This window comes from Oculina patagonica, unplaced genomic scaffold, assembly GCF_052425735.1.
Source record: "Oculina patagonica isolate OP01 unplaced genomic scaffold, crgOcupat unplaced13, whole genome shotgun sequence".
Lineage (NCBI taxonomy): Eukaryota > Metazoa > Cnidaria > Anthozoa > Scleractinia > Oculinidae > Oculina > Oculina patagonica.
The window spans coordinates 107,683-126,323 of record NW_027557301.1 but is presented as its reverse complement, the minus strand read 5'-3'; the positions used below and the strand labels follow the sequence as shown (position 1 = coordinate 126,323).

Here is an 18,641-nt window from a genome sequence, read left to right as displayed (position 1 = left end):
AAGATTTCACTTCATACCAATAATTCCGCATAAGAACTTCTGAGATGAACAGCGTCTCTAACAATACGAAAGAATGAAGTAACTTCGAAATCTAATCATACAGAAAAAAAGGCAGTGCAGTGCATCCAAAGGACACCAAGAAATATAGTCCGACAGGAAAAGAACACACAATAGAACAGTCAAGTTTTGTTTTTACTGTCACACAACTGCCACGCCACGAAACTGAGTAAAACCAAAACCATTAAGCCAAATAGCAAGAATATTAAATGTTGAAGAAAATTACTAGATAATCCACATGTCGAGTGAGACTCAGGTCAGTATTCGGTAGTTGAGCTATCTGTTGAATGTTCAACATAACTTTGGCCACCAGATCTTAGTATGGAAATGCTGCCCTGCGGAGAGGTGTGGCGACCGGAAATCGATGAAAACGTCTGGAATTCACTAGTAAAAATCACATAAAAGATCCATAAATAGTTCTCGCAATACCGCACAGACTGCTAAAAGTCGCAGGTTGAGCCATTTTGATGTCGTGCAGCTTAACTAAATAAACCACCTGTTCTACAGGTTAGATGTCGTGTGGCTTAAAAACTCCTGAATGAATCCGGGGAATGAATGGCGGGCTTTTGTAAAGTAGTCTTCCTTCTCCTGTACTTTTATAAAGATAAATTGTGCTATTCATCCTGAAAAGGGGGCCATGCACGGCGTCCACCAAGAATGATTAGAATGCGAAAAGTGGGGGTCTTGAATTGAAGCGAACAACATCTCTGAGACGCCGGCATTGTGTTATCTGATGCGCATTTTTTTACGGTGTGTTTATTCGAAAATTAGAAAATACGAATTTTTTTATCTTTTATTAATATGGAAAAAATTGTTACCCTCGACCCTACCCTCGACATACTACCCTCACCCTCGACAATGTACCCTCGACCCTCGACCCTCGACCAAAAGGCAGACTCGTCGATGAGCCTTAGAACGACTGCTGAAGATCAACATATATTTCGAAACAACTGGGCTTGAAATTTGCGTAGAACGCATTCGGAAGAAATAGAACGGTGTAGGCCGAAAATGCATTGAAATAAATCTTTTAGCAGGAGAAGAAATGAGCAAGTAGTAGAATTATCATGAAAGCCGGTCATTTTTGCTTGTTTTCAAATAGCTTAATCAATCTCAGTCTGGTCTGATCGATCGTAATGCAGCCGCTAAAAATATTTAACCGAGTTAGTTAGGGTAATCATACCTTAACCGAGTTAAGTTTTGTGGAAATTTTTAACCGGGTTTCTAAAAAATTACCCAGCCAACTCTCTAAGTGCGGCCGCGGCCATTATTCTTGCCTGACACGAAGGAAACATGGCGGGTCAGGGCACAGGCTTCTCGAAATTCAACACAGCCATGGATGTAGAAATAAATTTTACTTACTTCAATGTGGCGTTGTTTTTGTGTCTTCTGTGTGCTCCAGGGTTAATCGGGGATCACTTGAGGCGAGTTTTTGATTCAGTCACTGTTCAGTGTTGTTTCTAGACAAGTCGCTCGTTAGATTCGCAGGGGACCGCTGGATACGGAAACGGAGGGCGCGCGCGGGCATGAGAAACAAAATGGCGGAAGATAGTTGCGGAACGAGCGACTTGGCTCACCTGCAGCGCGCCAATTCTGAAATATGGTGTCACCGGTGGATTTTTCCACCGGTGACGCCATCAAGATTATGTCAATCATATTGTATTGCGCGCGAACTTACTGAGCGCGCTGTGCCCGCCAACTTAGCGCGCGCTGCTCGCGAGACAAGCTTGCGTTTAACTTTTCACCCCCTTTTCACCTCTTGAGCAGACTTGTTTCCTTCTCACATCGGCAGTTAAACCAGTTTTAGAACAAACAAGACAGATGTCTTTTTTGTGCCTGTCCCTTTTAAATCTTAAAGAAATGAGAGAGCCATCAAGGGCCTTGAGTATGATTTCCCACAAAAAAGGGAAGAAAAGCGCAATTTTAACACACGCCACAGCGCGCGTCAGCTGCACACGGCACACGAAACTGACGTCAATACGATAAAAGAAACCAATTCAGTGCACACAAGCATGATGCAATTTTTCGCGGCAATAAACGTCAGCCAGAATCGATTTCCTGCAAGTGACACAAGTCGCTCGTTCCGAGCCATTCCTCGGCAAGTGTCATTTGTTTTCCTTCGCGCGCGCGTTTACAGAAATGAATCCCGCGCGATCTCTCGCGCGCGATGTCAAAGGTGATCTAATTAACAATTAGACTACGAGCCAGAGTTTTCTATGAGCAAATAGTCAACGAGGCGCAGCCGAGTTGACTATCGCTCATAGAAAACGAGGGCGAGTAGTCTAATTGTTTTAGTAGAAACTCTAAAGGATTGTAGTCCAAAACCTTGTCCCCCCCTTTTTTTTCCCCAAAAAAACCCGCATTTAACCAAATTTTCTATTTTCTCTCAAAGTCACAATATTGTGCACTTTGAAGACGAAAATCAAGAAAATTTACGGCTTAAAAAAGCTACTCGCGCGCGACTGTTTTCTATCGGCGAATAGAAAACAGTGGGAGAACCAATCAGATTCGCGGATTTCCAATAGAACACAGCTGAGTTTCTTCTAAGTAACTATAGATGCAAGGAAAAAACGAGCGACTTGGGGCAAGTCTATGTTGTTTCGTATAAGAACGCGAAGTGAAAGGCACGAGACTCGGCCAGTTTTTCGTCCACAGGTGAGCTCACAAATCAGTCTCAAATCACAAAATAACGCAATCAAAACACCATATGCATGTAGCTTGATAAATTTCTCATCATATTCACTCGTATCGGTAATTGTGCAATGTTTTTAGGAAGATAAATTTCCGATATTATTCAGTTGATTTCTTATCTACCTTTCCTATGCACTTTTTCGGCGGCTATGGCAGTTTTGTGACTCAAGACAGCAGATTGCATTCTATGCTCTCATTGGTCAATCCAAATCACCAGTCACGCGCAACAACAGACTGTCTACAGGTGGGAAGATCCATTTTTGTCGTGAGTCACGCAACGCTAGATGACTCACCAGGGGTCCCTTGGGCGAAATTTTGTACTGTCGCCGGGTTTTTTTTTTCTGTACGAACAAATAATTAAAAAACAGAAAGGCTGACCGTACGCTGGAGGGATTGACCTTGTATATTTTCTTCCAATATTTTGTCAGGCACGGCCTGACTTCATGAGCTTTTGAGCTTTTTTTTTCCCCACGTTCGATAATTGCCACAAGTCCAAGTTTTGGAATTGATTTATAGGGCCGATTGATCTCTTACGATTTTTTTTTTTGGTGTTGTTTTACATCAATTGATTACACTTAATCAAAGCAATTTCAAATCTCAGTTAATTCTTCGTCAAATTTGTATGGGGTTTAGATTAAGTAGTCGATCGTGCGGTCGGTGTGGCACTGCAATGGCTTATAGAAAAAAAAACCCAGCCCAATCCAGAAAAATGTGGCTTGTTGAATGAAATGTAAAATGAAAAATGACCCTTAACAGGGATCGAGGAACAGAGTGACGTTTTGCAATTTGCAGTTAATTGGCACAACCTTTTGCTCATAGGGAGGCGCGGCGGCCTAATGGTTAGTGCGCTCGACTCCGAGTCGAACGGCCCGGGTTCGAGGCCTGGCCGGGGCGCTGCGTTGTGTTCTTGGGCAAGACACTTTACTCTCACAGTGCCTCTCTCCACCCAGGTGTATAAATGGGTACCGGCGAATTTACTGCTGGGGGGTAACCCTGCGATGGACTAGCATCCCATCCAGGGGGGAGTAGCAATACTCCTAGTCGCTTAATGCTACGGAAACCAGGATAAGCTCCGGCTGTATGAGCCTCATGGCTCGGACACAGACTTTACCTTTTACTTTGCTCACAGGCCAAGCCGGGACCGGAAAGTCGCGGGTGATCTTTCATTTGGTGTTGTCAGATTAAGGAAAATGGTCAAAACAATTGTACTCAAACACGACCCACCAGGCCACCACTCTGCAAAAAGGCAGGTGGTCTCTTCATGTACCCCTCTTTCCCTACTATAAAAGATGGTGTATTGTTTATATACCGTATTTACTCGAATAAGCGCCGCCCGCCGCCTTCGAATAAGCGCCGCAGCCCCGATGAGGCGCTTATGCGAGGAATTCCGTATAACTAAAAATAGCACTACAAAGCAACTCTAAAACAGCCTTGGAAATTCCTTTTCGTCAAAAGCGATGTTGCGCAAATCAAAAGTTGTAATATTTTACCGCTCGCCCATTATTTTTTCTATCCAAAATTTTACAATATGTAGTTCTGTTAAAGTTGTGAAGGCCGTGAACTTTGTCGGCACTACAAGCGCAAAAACTCTCCTCCGTAAGAGACGAGTACCGACAATCAAAAGTCCCTTGTTTTTGTTACTGTGGAAGTTTCATCTATATTAGATTGTTTGTGGCGTCCAATTTTTTAATAAGCGCCGTCCTCAAATAAGCGAAGCCCTCGAATAAGCGCCGCACTTGAGGCGCGAGAAATTTAATAAGCGCCGCGGCGCTTATTCGAGTAAATACGGTAGCCCCCACTCTATCAGGAGTAGAAACTAAGAAAATTCAAACCTCCTTGTGCCATATCTCCAGCAAGGCAAGCTTCATGTACACCTAATATGAAAGTCTCAACTTAAATTTGAAGGCCAATAAATTTTGTCCATTTGACTTATCAGACAGGTGGTATCTTGCATAGCCCCCCTACCCCAACACAAGGTGGGTCCAACTCGCCACAGTTCCCTGCGCAATTTCGGAACGACGTCACGACTATATCTTCTTGTCACTCAAACACGTCATAGCCAATAAGGTCCTCCATACAAGACCATGTGACATAATGTGCAAAAGGCAACACCCTGCTTGCTTTCCGCCAGTTCTTGAAGTTTCTCGAACAACATGGACAACGGCGAGATAGGTAAGTTTAATTTAAAGCGCTCTCTGTTAAGAAGTTTAAACCTGACAAAATGAATACAAGGCAGATGAAAACCGTTTGTCTAGTAAAGCACTTTAAAGACGTAAACTGCGTTGCTTTGCGTCAAAGTATCAAAAACGTCATTAGAATTCCGATCTCGCACCTTCGACAAATCCTATTTCCAAAGTTATTGAGTTGTTCAATTCTCTTCTAGATCAACACCTCAAAGATTCCCTTTTTGATAGCCGTAAGTATTCCGTGTTGTTTAATTTTAAACTCGTTGCTTGAATAAATGAAAATAATTTTGAAGCTAAAAACTTTGTCTCCACGACTTTTTTAGTACCCCATGAAGTTCCTGACTTCCCTGACGAGAGTGACGATCTGATGATCACTGACGAGAGTGGGAATAGTATACGTAAGTACCTCATTCCATTCTTAAAAGCTCTCTTTATTTTGTGTTGTTTTGATCGAGGTTTTGTTGTGCGAAAATTATAACGAACTAATTAGATTAAATTCTTATCATCAAAACAGATCGGTCTTCTTCGAATAGTTTTGCGCTTATTTTGCGTATGTTAAGTTCTCCATGTCAAATTCATCACAACAACCTTTAATATTTTTAGTTCTGGTCTTATTTGGAGTTTTTGTGACGGAAGATCATCGTTATTTTGAGTTCTCATTTTAATTGCTTATAAAATGTCTCGCCAACTGTCGCGCCGTGTCGCACCAAAATAATTGCTTCTCTGCATTTTTTCCCACACACGCAACGTTGCGCCTTCGACCGCGTCCGCTCAAACGACAGAAATATCCAAAAAAACAAAAAACAAAAACAAGAAAAGTACTTCGAATCAAAGTTCGATACATTTCCATTATCGTAAAAATTTACTAAGTTGTTGTTTAGCTCTACTAAAAAAAACTACGTGTTAGCAAATAGCGTTATATCTGAACTTGTCGCCGCCACTTCTCAAAGCACTTTGCTTCGGATGCGGAAGATTTAAAAAGTAAAAACACTCAGCAGCTATTTTATCTAATGTCACTCATAGTAACACTTTGATATGAACGAAATACGCCCAGACAGAAAGAAAAGTTGCCTCAGACGTTTCAGGTTTGACGTCGCGGTAAAAACTGCGCGCTGGCACTCGGCACTATTGCGCTAGCGCGCCACTGTATCTGATGACCGCGGGAAACTGGATTCTCGAAACGAATGGTCAGCGGTTCTTAAAAACAAAATGGTGGATAGAAATAGCAAACGGTGTCGCAAACGGTACATGATACCTAACCTGGCGGTCGGATAATAAGGTTATAAATTATTATAATCATTTTCAATTTTGTATTTTTAAAAAATAAGCAGATTTAATGATGTAGAGAAGTGTGGGTTAATTCTCAAACACTTTTATATTGCATTAGAATAGTTTCCTTTCATCCTTTGTACAAGTTAATTCTTAAATGTGACACAGGATAGAACCCTTCACATGCTTTCAGTCTTGTCACTGCCAGCTTGCAGATTGTCAAGTGACGCCTTATCCAAACAGTTATACCATGCCTCTACTGTAGGTTATTTTCAGACCTCTCAACCTCAAAGCACTGGAAATCTGGAGATTGAGGTCAAAAAATCTGGAGATTTCAGTAAAAACCGAGAGATTGATCAACTGACGGACAAAAATAACTAAAAAAGTCCTAAAAACAGGCGCTAATCAAATGACTTGTTACTCTGTTTACCGTGAGATCACTGTTTCTCATTGTGAGATTGAGGTGAAAACCGTGAGTCTCACGACAAAATCGTGAGACTTGAGAGGTCTGTATTTTACAGTAACTCACAAAGTCACAACTGCAAGTACTAGAGCTATACGCCAATGTCTGTACAGCGAGACTAGTGTTTTAGACTTGCATCTCGATTTCTCTTGACTGCTGTTTGCACTGCTTCTTTCAATCGTAAAGTGAGATTTTGTACTATTTATACGAACTTCTTCTTAGGAAGAATTTCAAGTATCTTTTAAGACATTACTTTTTAAAGAAGATCAACTAACAAAACCCTGATCCAAATATTATAACAATACACAGGATTTGTTTATATACAGTAACTTTTCTTCGTATCAGTAACTATGGTTATAAAAACTGAAAGAAAGTTATGAATAAACATGTTTTACAAATGAGAAGGTCAAGAGTATTCTATAGTTTAATAAACCATCCCTACCTCTCCCACAGAAGGCATTCTCCTAAGACCCCCACCCCACGGGAAATTCCAACTAAGCTTCAAGCATTTCCTAATTTTTTAGCCTTTAAGACCCCTCCCACTCCCAGAAATTTCCAATCCCTTATTTGGGGAGAGTATTGACTGACGAGGGGGAGAGGGGGGTCCTCAAAAAAAAGTTTACACAGGGAGGCTCCGCCCCAAGTTCTAACTCCTTACCATTTTATATACCATTGACAGAAATTGTACCCCTTTCATATACCTTTAACTGAAAAAAGGTACCCCTTTCATATACCTAAGAGACATGGCATGGACTTAAAACAAGAAGTTTTCTTCTCATTTTTATGTAGCACTTAATAAATTAAAATAATACACCCATAAATTGCGTCTGTTAGAAATAATTTAGTTAAAAGCCCTTTTAAATACCTACTAAACGACAGATTTCCATACCCTTTCATATACGTAAACTCGTGAAATCCCTACCCAGCTTTTATATACCTGAAGCCAGAAAAACGTACCCCTTTTGCGCGGAGCCTACCCGAATACACCATTATAGCGAGGCATCCCCCCGCGCACTAATCACCGCCATCCCTTATTTTAAATGACCAGTCCTTTTTTAATTTCATGGATATTTTTCGATGTTACAGATTACCCGGAACAACTGCCCACAATTCTTGGAGTGTGTGAGTATTTCATTTGAACATAACTTAAATAACTGTTAAGTCCACCCCTTGATCTTATGCACCTATCAATGTTAAGCCACTGGGGGGGGGGAGGCCGCACATATGCAGGGGATTTGACAGCAATTGTTTGCCCGTAGCGAGACTTTTCACTGTTTTAATGGACTTTCCTACAACATTTTATTGAAGTTCAGTGAGTCTTTTAAACATCCACAAATGCCCTGGCATTAGAGGCATTTGAACAGACTCTCAACTAAGTTCAAATACCCGGCCTATGCCTGGCCTCCTCCCCCCACCACCCAGCGGGTTAACATTGATAAATGAATGAAACTGTTAAGCACTTGTGAACATGTGCAACCACTAACAAACAACAACTCACTAAAATTTTCCAACGATTACCAACAAAATCGAAACTTTACAAGAACTACAAAATTTTGAGGCACCATTCATGACCTTGGAGCTTTCTTGTGTAAATGGTTTATAGCCAGCATCATTTAATCTGACTTGCCTGACAACGATAAATCGAACAAATTTTTTACATTTAAAAAGTCAAACCAATCACTCATTGAAAAGAAACAATTTTCTTTATTACAGATTCACTTAATCCTGAATACAATCTGCAGCTGGAATGTAAGTATTTCTTTCACATCACAATGCTTATTGATATAAAGATCAAAGCTGCAAGGGTTTTGATCACATTTCATGACAATCGACTCTTTCACAAATATTCACAAAAATATAATATTGGTATCACACTTCACAGAAAATAAAACATGTTTTGCAAAATCAGACTTCACAGCTTCTATACAAATCAGAATTCACAAGGAAAAGTAGCTATTTCACATTTCACGAGAAATAAAAACAGCCAATCACAGCGCACGAAAATACCCTTACCACCCTTATAAATAAATTATGTCACACTTATATAGAACTCAGGACCACAACAGAACATCAACTCCTTATGTACTTTAAGGTGTCACAATACTAGCATGCATTATTTCTAATCTCAGAAAATGACAAAAATTACAACTAATAATATCTATTAATTTTTATGAAAACTGTCAATTCATTCTTTAACCTTATTAAAAACTTAACATTTACACAGCCAACAAAGTACAACTAACAAAAGCATAAATTAATGAACTTGTTTTAGATGGTGATAACCAGAGCGTTGAACCTAGTGACACACAAGCACCAAGCCGTGAGTACATCTATTATTTTTAATAAAATCCACTACTGAAAATGGGAAAATAACACATATTTTCCAGTTTGTTTTACATTATCAATACCTTCCCCACTAAACAGATGTTTGCTATCACCTCCCACCCCACCCCTCTTGTAACTCCATTTCTACTTCAATATTTCTTTTGTTTTTTTCCCGTTACAACCCCTCCCTGCCCACTTGATGTACAAACTGTCCTTATTCTCTCTTTTAAAAAAAAATTGTTTCCTCCATAGTCTTTTCCGAGTATACATATTGGAGATCATCTTGTTCCTTAATCCTCAAGACTCGATTTAAAAGAAATTACTTGCTAGTATATAAAACATGTGGGAGGCGCAGTGGCCTAATGGTTAGCGTGTTCGACTCCGAGTCGAACCACCCGGATGCTGCGTTGTGTTCTTGGCCAAGACACTTTACTCTCACAGTCCCTCTCTCCACCCAGGTGTATAAATGGGTACTGGCGAATTTGCTGCTGAGGGGTAACCCTGCGATGGACTAGCATCCCATCCAGGGGGGAGTAGCAATACTCCTAGTCGCCTTATGCTACGGAAACCGAGATAAGCTCCGGCTGTATGGGCCCCATGGCTTGGAGGCAGACTTTTATATAAAACATGACCATCAAAACTTATAGCATGGAAGCTCACAAAGTTTCTAATATCAATATTAACTTTACATTTTAGAGAATTACTGCCCCACACGAAATTTTTCTGTGCCTTTTGGTAAGTATTACAATTCTCAATTACAAAACAACAACTTCCAATTAATAACTTTTCTTGTGACTAGCCATACTATGAACTTATTATAATTACATTAATTTTTTAACTTGTCTTTTAGATTACATTGGACCCAGAGTCCTCAGAGGTAACCTACATTAATACTGCATTATCCAAAACACTAGCTACACCACCTGTAGTTGCCACTATAATAATTCACCAACCATGAAGTACGTTGAAGCTAATTTCTAGCACTTTCCATAGCTACATCTTCCAAGAACATAAACTAACAAATTCAAGCACTAGATTTAGACTAGAAAATAATAAAGATAGTAAATTTAAAGCTTGTGGATAAATAATAAAGACAAATTCTTCAACAATAACACAGACATGGAACAAAGAAAAAATCTGAGTCCCTGACAAAGGCAAACCCATGGCCTCCCAGATACCTATTGCAGGCTCTAATACCAACTGAGCTACAACAGCCTTATGATGAGTTGTCCCATTTACTACGTTGGTCTTTGTCATTGTTGAACAATGTGGCCCACCTTGCTTGCCATGGCACACAGTAGCAACTTTAATACTGATAAAAATCATGAAAGGACTACACTCACTAGGTGTCATTATAGAATATGCAAAATTATCTTAGTTCTAATTAATACCATTCTTTATATGTTGACTACCAGTAGATGCCATAATCTCTATAGCTTACTACAAGTAACACCTACAATTATATCACAATGCTTATTTTTTTAGATGATGTCATCGAACAAGACTACCTATGGGCTAGCAACCATTGTAAAAATATGATAAACATTTTCAAATCAATGGAGCCACTGTGGCCAGCAAAAATGGTAAGAAACTTTTTGGTAAATACTTTCAATATTATTAATTTCTTTTAAAAATACTATGTTTATATTAAATAATGTGTCGATCCAGAAAATATCCATACTCCCCTCACTGAAGGGATTGGGAATTCCGAGGAGGAGGGGGGTCACAAAGACCCAAAACTTTAAAGCAATGTATGAAGCTAAATTCGAATTTCCAGAGGGGTGGGGGGTCATAGGGCAAATCCCTTCCCTGGAGGGTATCGATATTTTCTGGAAGTACACAATCCTAATGAATACAAATTGCGATACAGAACTGAAGTTCAATTCTGCTCTTAGTACACCTACCGTATCTGATAGTACGTAATATAACACTACAAGTCCATTAAACCATTAAATGACAATCACATTTTTTAACAGCTTAATGTGTTTATACTCTAGACTTCACCACAAGTGGATGGCATGCTCTGTGCCACAAAAACTTGCAAAAAGGTAAACCCCAGCCTTAAGTTCAATTGCCTTAAATATTAAATAGTTACACACAAATTTAAATGAAGAAGACTACAAGCAACATATTTCAATTTTCTAATACCATATTTTCTCATTTAAACGCTGGACCCCCGGACTCCTATAAACACTTGGTCAAAATTGCTAATTTTTAAATTAAAGCCGGCGGTGTTCTATCGTCATCCTGACATTTATTTGCAGTCAAGCTAACAAGTAAATAGTACGCTTCTATGAACACTTACTAGTACAGTATGCCACTTTCATAGTTTTAATAAATGTTCAAAGAAAATGCCGGGAGTAACATAACTTGAATGGATGTTCGTATTTGTGTTGTCATGGCTAACACACAGTCTTTCTTTCTTGTTAGTGCTCACTGTCACACCAACTTCCAATAAACGCTGGGTTCAGCAAGGCAACTTTGAAATAAACGCCACACGAGTTCCCAGCATTGCATTAAGAAAATACAGTATACAAAAACAATATGAAATAATAGTTTACTATTAGTAATGTTGCAGTTGTCAAGTAAGCATATAAAAATCACAAGTCATTTTAACAACGCTTTTGACTTATATATTTTATCTTCTATTTTATAGTATGTGGCTAAGCTTTATAAGCAAATGAAGAAACATCAACAATACTGGGAACACCTGGTAAATGTATACATTTTTGTTCCTTCTTTCAGTCACTAAATACTATTATAAACTGTCACAGAGAAAACAGCAGATGAATCAATGAATTAAACACATGTTAAACTTAACATTACACTGAAATTATCTACACAAATCACGCCTGACCACGCCATGCAATTTCAAATGACATTGAAAACATCACTTTCATGGCCAGACATCACTATGCATATTGATTTTTTCCTTGTTGCAAGGACATTCGCGCTAATTGTTTATGCGCATCCTAACTGCGCACGTAATTCATGTCGCAATGTCACGCCACGCCATGCACGAGTGTGCACACTGAAGACATTTTCTAAGCACATATAGGGCTGGTAGTCGTTGTTTGAACTTTGCAATTAACTCTCTTAGATGGTCGGTGACCCCCACATTTTTTTAAACGGATCACTTTTCTTGACAATTATCTATGTTTTGCGTAAAAATGAAAAAAATCTATCAATTAAAACTTCAATTTTTTTTGGTCCCACGTACGTTCGAATGCCTCTTTTTGAAATTTTCGTTTTGCTGTACAACGGTTTCAAATACCGCTTTCAGGGTTAAGTCTAACAAAAAGATGGCAACACTAGAATTTTTTTACGCAACAGACCCACTTCTACAAAATATGACTAAGATCATTTGCCCCTCTTTTCTCATCTTCAATATTTTTAACTATAAATCCTGTAAACCATGTTGAATTGCGTTCGCCAATTTTTCACAATTAGGGTAGTTTTCGACACACTTTATCTCTGAAACAAGTCGGTGACCCCCACTTTTTTTGCATTTCAGACACAAGTAACTTATTATCTGACTGCTGTAAAAATTTTAAAAAAATCTATCGACTAGAAAATTTTCTCGCGAACGTCCTTAAGCCAAAAAAACTGCTGTAGATTGTAGCATGAAATCCACTTTAGCAATGAAACAAGATGACCACAATGATATTTTAGTTTTCTCCATCTAAAAGGTTTTACCAAAGACTATCCTGATACACTACAAAAAACCTTCTATCAAGTCAATTTTGATAAACAACGTAGGATATATAAAGGCAAATTCAATTCCATTTTTATGAACAATGTACTAAAAGAGTAACAAAACGATCCTTCACATGAATTTCTAGGGTTTGCTGCTCTCTTAAAATTTATATGAATTTCCCTGAGCACTATTTAACAACCATTTAAAAATCAGTTACAGCCAATCATAATCCAACTTCTTTTCACTTTTTAGGCAGCTACCACAGACCCAGACACTGAGTAGTCACACTCACTTGCCAAGGTTAGTTTACTGCGCAGCATATAATGTCACTTACAACACTGTACTTAATGCAGACACATGTCTAAAATCATGCCATAAACATCTCATTTGTTGCTTGAATCTTAGATGTCAGCTTCAAATACAATGTACCTAATGCCCAGTATAAAAAGATATGGTACTATTAAAATTCTTCAAAGTTTTTTTTTATAAAACATATATAAATACTACAAAATGTCATTTGTTACTTCACTCATTTCTTTTTTTTTTTTTCAGCTCACTTAAACTGCTGATACCTGAGGATACACCACATGTTGAGTTCAGATAATAAATTAACCTAATTGCTAAAAATTAAAAATAATAATGTAAAATATAATGTAAACTAACCTTATACACCACTCAAATCAAAAGTTCAACATCCCCTTCCCCCAGGCAACACCCCAGGCATTTTAATTTTTGAAAAATTTGTGTTCAAATTTGTGTTCCCCAGAGCCAAAAAGCCATACAAATGCCCCACCATAGATCCATTTCAGATCATTAAAAATTCCTTTTTTCCAAGAATTAATTCACGCAAGTCTAAAATACAGGAAAAAGCCTTTGTAACCCTTCACTTTTTATCCAAGTTGTCACACAGTGACAATCTTTTTTTTTTAAAGGCCTTAAACGCGCCATTTCATACCTTATTTCATCCTCCACCATGATCTATCAACCCATGTTCACTTACCCAGGGATGGCAAACACGTCAAATGCCTGGAGTATCACTGCGCGAGAGGGGGGGGGGGGGAGTTAAACCTTTGATTTGACTGACAAATAACCTTAAATCAAAATTTAATTACATTAAAAAAATGCAATAAATAAATCTTACGTTTCATTTTCATCATCAGTTGTCTTCTATGTATAATCTGGGGGCCCTGCCAGAAAATGCACAATCTCACTTGTCTCAATTTAAAAATCGGTATCTCACTGTCACAAAACCAGTCTTTTGTTGCAACTTGATTCTGCATTCTGACTTCCTTTTGCACCACATTTACGCTTGTCAAAATTTACCATTCCAAAACTTTCCTCTACTCGTGCACTCTTTGTTTCCCTCAGTAATACAGTCAAATTACCCAGAGCATCCTGAGCAAATCTTCAGAGCCAAACCTGCATAGAATATATTTTCTTCCCCATAATGATGAAGTCCAGTAGCAACACGTCCATCGTCTCAATCCTTTTGAACCTAACAACAAAACATATATATATAACACCCAAATCATTGTCATCATCTTCAAAACAAAAACTAATTGCTCCCGTTAGATGACCTTTATACATGTAAGCATATTCATTTTGGTTACAGAAAATATCCATACCATTCCCGCCTCCATGAAAGTTCTTCGAAATTCCAATTTCTCCAGGCGTCTAGTTCGGTTTTTACCACAGATCATTGTTGCTGATTGTATTTGCCCAACGTACCCGACGTATAGAATTGTTCGTAGACAAGTTTTGATAAAGGTCGCCTCTACTTTCTTTGTCCTTGCCTGTCCTCCACGTTTCAGATCCATACAGCTAGTAGCCGTATACGTAAGCTTGACATTGCTATTAAAAAAAGTTCTTCCCTTTACATTGTTCGCCTGTATTTTTGTTATGAATGAAAAAAATTCCATCACATCACAAATGCCGGAATGTACTAATTCTTCTGTATTCACGTTCTGTATTCAATCACTAAACTAAGTTTCCATTTTCCGTCAAATTTCTAGTTCTATCCTGAAAGTTTGCACCCTCGTTCCCCTTGACCAGCGGTCATTTCATTAAGCTTGGGCCGCCAAAGGGACTGGCAACCCATTCTCTTCCCCAGAGGCTGCATTCCCCTTGACCAGCGGTCGGCAAACTCAAAGGTTGTTACCGACGAGAGCATTATCCTATTCGGGGGCAACGTGAAGGAGATTCACGTTGCCCCCGAATAGAGAGCCTGCTCGCAGGCTAGCATTATCCCTTCCGCGTGCGCCTCGGATTACTATTAGGCGGTGGCCGAAGCCACGAAAGAAAAACCAAGGACATAGCAAGGGGGAGGAGGGCTGGGGTCTCCATGACCCCTCCCCCTCCTTTGCGAGTAGGCATGAATAGATTGTGCCGGTAAATTCAGGAAAAGTTGCTTCACAATATACCATATCCCAAACGTTGCTCTAAAGTTGCTCAAATATCAAAAAGTTGCCACCAAAATGTAGAAAAGTTGCTTGCTCTCTAGAGTGAATTTTGCGTTTTTTAGAAATTAAAGCGCTTGCAGGTTTGGTAAGAGTTGCCCCAGCGTCTATTACTCGCACTTTGGCCGGCGGCAGGCTCTATATTGCGGCGAGTAACCGCTGGATTTAAATAGAAAACCGCTGTCCAGATTTCGCGGGCGTAAAGCAAGTGTTATTTTTATTGCCATTTTATTGTATATCCTTAGTTTTAATAAAATAAGTTTTGATAAAACCAGTTTTAATAAAATCCTACGAAATGACACCACCTTTTATGGTTTGGATCGGTTTTATATCAATTTGTTGCTCAAAAGTTGCCAAGGAAGGCAAAAGTTGCCCTAGGTTGCTGGTACTACAAAAAGTTTCTTGCGATCGGGTAGACATCGAGTCACGTAATGTAAAGCGAATCCTTTGGTCTTTATTTAACAAATATATTGTGAAGTATTTCTCTCTTAAGCGTAATCTTTTTTTGGCTGTGCCATTGAAAGGATTTTAGAGATATAAAGAAAAATTCACTTCACAAACATGCTCTGACTTGTAACGCTTACGTCATTCGGCAGGCTAGGGAAATTCCAAATGCCATTACGTTGTTGTCAAAGAATGTGCTAGCTGACATGACAACTCTTAAACTTTGACAACTTTGCGTATCCTCTGATCTTTTTCTCTTTTTTGTCTTTACAAAGACTGTTAAGTGTGAATTATTCGATTTTGAAGCGTTTAACTCAAAGAAAATGATAAATTTCAAGGCTTTCGATCGGCTAGACCTCGAGTCACGTAATTTTTCAAAACTATTAATCAGCTACCTTTCAAATCTTTGCGAATCCTTTGGTCTTTACTAAACAAATTTATTGCATAGTATTTCTCTTTTAAGCGTAATCTATTTTTAGGCTGTGTTATTGAAAGGATTTTAAAGATATGAAGAAAAATTCTCTTCACAAACATGCCCTGACTTATACCGCTTACGTCATTTGGTAGGCTAGGGGAATACCCTCTGTGCTAAAAACGGCTTCAGCGTCCACGCGTGGGAATTCGGCCAGAATTTGCATAAAAGAAAAATAATTTATGGCGTCTGGAACTAGTCAACCATGAAATGTCACACAAGGTGTCTTTTTTTATCATCATGTTTGTCACTCGCTACATTTTAACAACCGCCTATTGTAATACAGAAAGAGGGGCAACAAGCCGGAAGGCGAGATCTGGCCAAGTAAGAAAATTCAATTTTTTTGATTGGCTCTTTCAAAGCATGGCGGTCACAGCGCTAAAATTTGAACGTGCGATGCGGCCCCAAGAGAATTCAATGTCTGTTTTTTATGCAAATTATAGATCATGCACGCAATCATAATATATTCGTTTTTGAGACGTTTCGTTGTTTACAGTCGGCCTCAAAAGACAAGAAGATTTCGTTTTAGTTGTTTGTAGCATTATAAAGCTATTTCTGACGAATAACGATGTTTAAAAACAGAGAATCCGCCGTAAGAATATTTATGTTTGATTACGTGACCGGATCTAATTTGCATAAAATCTAGACATGTCTCGCCGCCAAATGAACAATTTTTTTAAATCAAATAAATATTTAATTTTTTACCCGACCTAAAGCTTTCATGATTGCCTTCTGCTTAATTCTTTAGTAAAATACTCTGCTAGATATTATTCCTGGAAAGACGAGAATGGTAAAGCATTCGTTATTCATTTGGTTGAGGATTGGATATTCATTTGATTGCCCATTCTCGTCCCCAGAGGCCGCGATCCTTCTGGTCAGCACCCGGGTGCTGACCAGAAGGATCGCGGCCTCTGGGGACGAGAATGTTGATTGCCATTTTCTTAGAATTGTCTAGGGCATGCGCAATTGACTCACCTGCCACATTCCTGACAGGCAATCACGTGGTGCAAATCGGATTTGACCAGATCTCGCCTTCTGCTTCGCCCACGAGATCTGGGAACGAGATTATTCTGTGCAAAGAGAGAATACTATCGAAATTCTCACGGATACTTACGTTCCTGGCGTGAAGCCAGACGCCAGACGTAATGAAATCAATATTCGGGGTTTGTTTCGAAAGCGGGTGTTTTTTTTAGGGCGACCATAATTTGTTTGAGGCGGGTTAGGGTAAGGGGGGGGGGGGGTCAACTTTTATGGCAAAGGCTTTTTTTTCCACTGTCAGGATGTGGAATTATTTATTTATTTATTTCTTTATTTTATTTTTTCCCCATTTCACTTCAAGTTGTTCAATATTTTTTAGTTATCTTTTTTTCACTCCCCCGCCATGGCTCCCTTAGGGTGGTCACGTGACCAGCGCAGTTTTAAGCTCTAAGAGCTTCTTGTTATTTTTCGTTTTGTCGGTGACCTGTACCAAACCTCCACTCGGTCAGGCTCATGTCACGCGATGTTTAGAAGCTACAAATCAGTAACAAATGGAAACATTTTCTTATTTTTTGTCTTTACAAAGAATGTTTAGTGTGAAATATTCGATTTTGAAGCGTTTTATTCAAAGGAAATTCTAAATTTTCATGCGTCGAAAGAAAAATATATTTCAGCGGGCCAGAATCTGTGAATAAATACCATTACGTTGGTGTAAAAGAATGTGCCGACATGACAAGTTTTACTTTCGATCGGCTAGACCTCGAGTCACGTAGTTTTTCAAAGCTATTATCAGCTACCTTTCAAATCTTTGCGAATCCATTAATCTTTACTTACAAAATTCAGTGTGAAGTATTTTGAGGCGTTTGAATCAAAGAAAATACTAAAATTTCACGCTTTAAATAAATACGCTTTAGCGGGCAAGAATTTACATTTATTTACATTACGTTTGTGTCCTGGAATGTGCTGGCGTTAACAAATTTTTACTTTCACAAGGCACTGATCGGCAAGAATCACGCAATGCTCTGAAATGGTTTAAATCTGCTACAAACGGAAACTAACCAAATCCTCTGGTCTAAACTTAGCATGTTAAGTGTGAATTATTCGACTTTTTAGCGTTATTTATTTTTGGAACTGTGTCATCTATAGGATTTCTGAAATCTGATGGAAAACCACTGAGACAAGCATGCCCTGACTTGCAAGGGTTACGTCATTGATAAATTAATTCCCCAGGGAATTTCCATTCAGCAAAACACAGGTCTAGTGTTCTTCTAAAATTTGATTTTCTTATTTACTCCAATATTCCATTTTCGGAGCTGGTTATTCAATCTTTAAACGGTAATTCAAGACAACACTGGATGCTGATTTAAAATATTTTTTTGTTTCACAGATCAGGATCGTGGGAATTAAATTTGGCCACCATTAGCATATAAGAAAAATGTTTAATTTCGGATGGAACTAGTCAACCATGAAATGTCACGCAAAGTGTTTTCTTACCATCTTGTTTGTCAGTCGCAACAGTGTTCGACGCATGTAAAGGGGATAAGGGGAGGGGGGGGGTGCATTTTTGTTCACCCCACATGGCTCCCCTAAAGTGCTCACGAGACCA

At 38.9% G+C, this 18,641-nt stretch overlaps 1 protein-coding gene and 1 long non-coding RNA gene across 3 annotated transcripts; one reads left to right on the top strand and one right to left on the bottom strand.

Moving 5' to 3' along the window:
- The first annotated feature begins 4,896 nt into the window (after window positions 1-4,896).
- LOC144639774 (uncharacterized) lies at window positions 4,897-13,282 on the top strand. 2 transcript variants are annotated; one of them, XM_078499068.1, is made up of 13 exons: window positions 4,897-4,917; window positions 5,129-5,161; window positions 5,255-5,329; window positions 7,750-7,785; window positions 8,377-8,412; window positions 8,936-8,983; window positions 9,685-9,723; window positions 9,839-9,865; window positions 10,474-10,571; window positions 10,986-11,036; window positions 11,645-11,701; window positions 12,938-12,985; window positions 13,238-13,282. In XM_078499068.1, the coding sequence occupies exons 1-12, from the start codon at window positions 4,899-4,901 to the stop codon at window positions 12,965-12,967; spliced, it is 549 nt and encodes a 182-aa protein (XP_078355194.1). In that variant the 5' UTR covers window positions 4,897-4,898; the 3' UTR covers window positions 12,968-12,985; window positions 13,238-13,282. The 2 variants fall into 2 exon arrangements, with proteins under 2 accessions (XP_078355194.1, XP_078355195.1); XM_078499069.1 differs by lacking the exon at window positions 9,685-9,723.
- Window positions 11,529-14,778, bottom strand: LOC144639775 (uncharacterized). The gene is made up of 2 exons (XR_013568213.1): window positions 14,311-14,778; window positions 11,529-14,180 (listed from the first exon to the last, which is right to left on the bottom strand). It is a non-coding gene; the product is annotated as an uncharacterized LOC144639775 (long non-coding RNA).
- Between the last annotated feature and the right edge of the window lie 3,863 nt (window positions 14,779-18,641).

Excerpts from the sequence above, each read along its gene's own strand:
- LOC144639774 (XM_078499068.1), top strand. Across the intron at positions 7,786-8,376 it reads GCCCACAATTCTTGGAGTGT|ATTCACTTAATCCTGAATAC; the intron begins GTGAGTATTTCA and ends TCTTTATTACAG. Across the intron at positions 11,702-12,937 it reads AACAATACTGGGAACACCTG|GCAGCTACCACAGACCCAGA; the intron begins GTAAATGTATAC and ends TTCACTTTTTAG.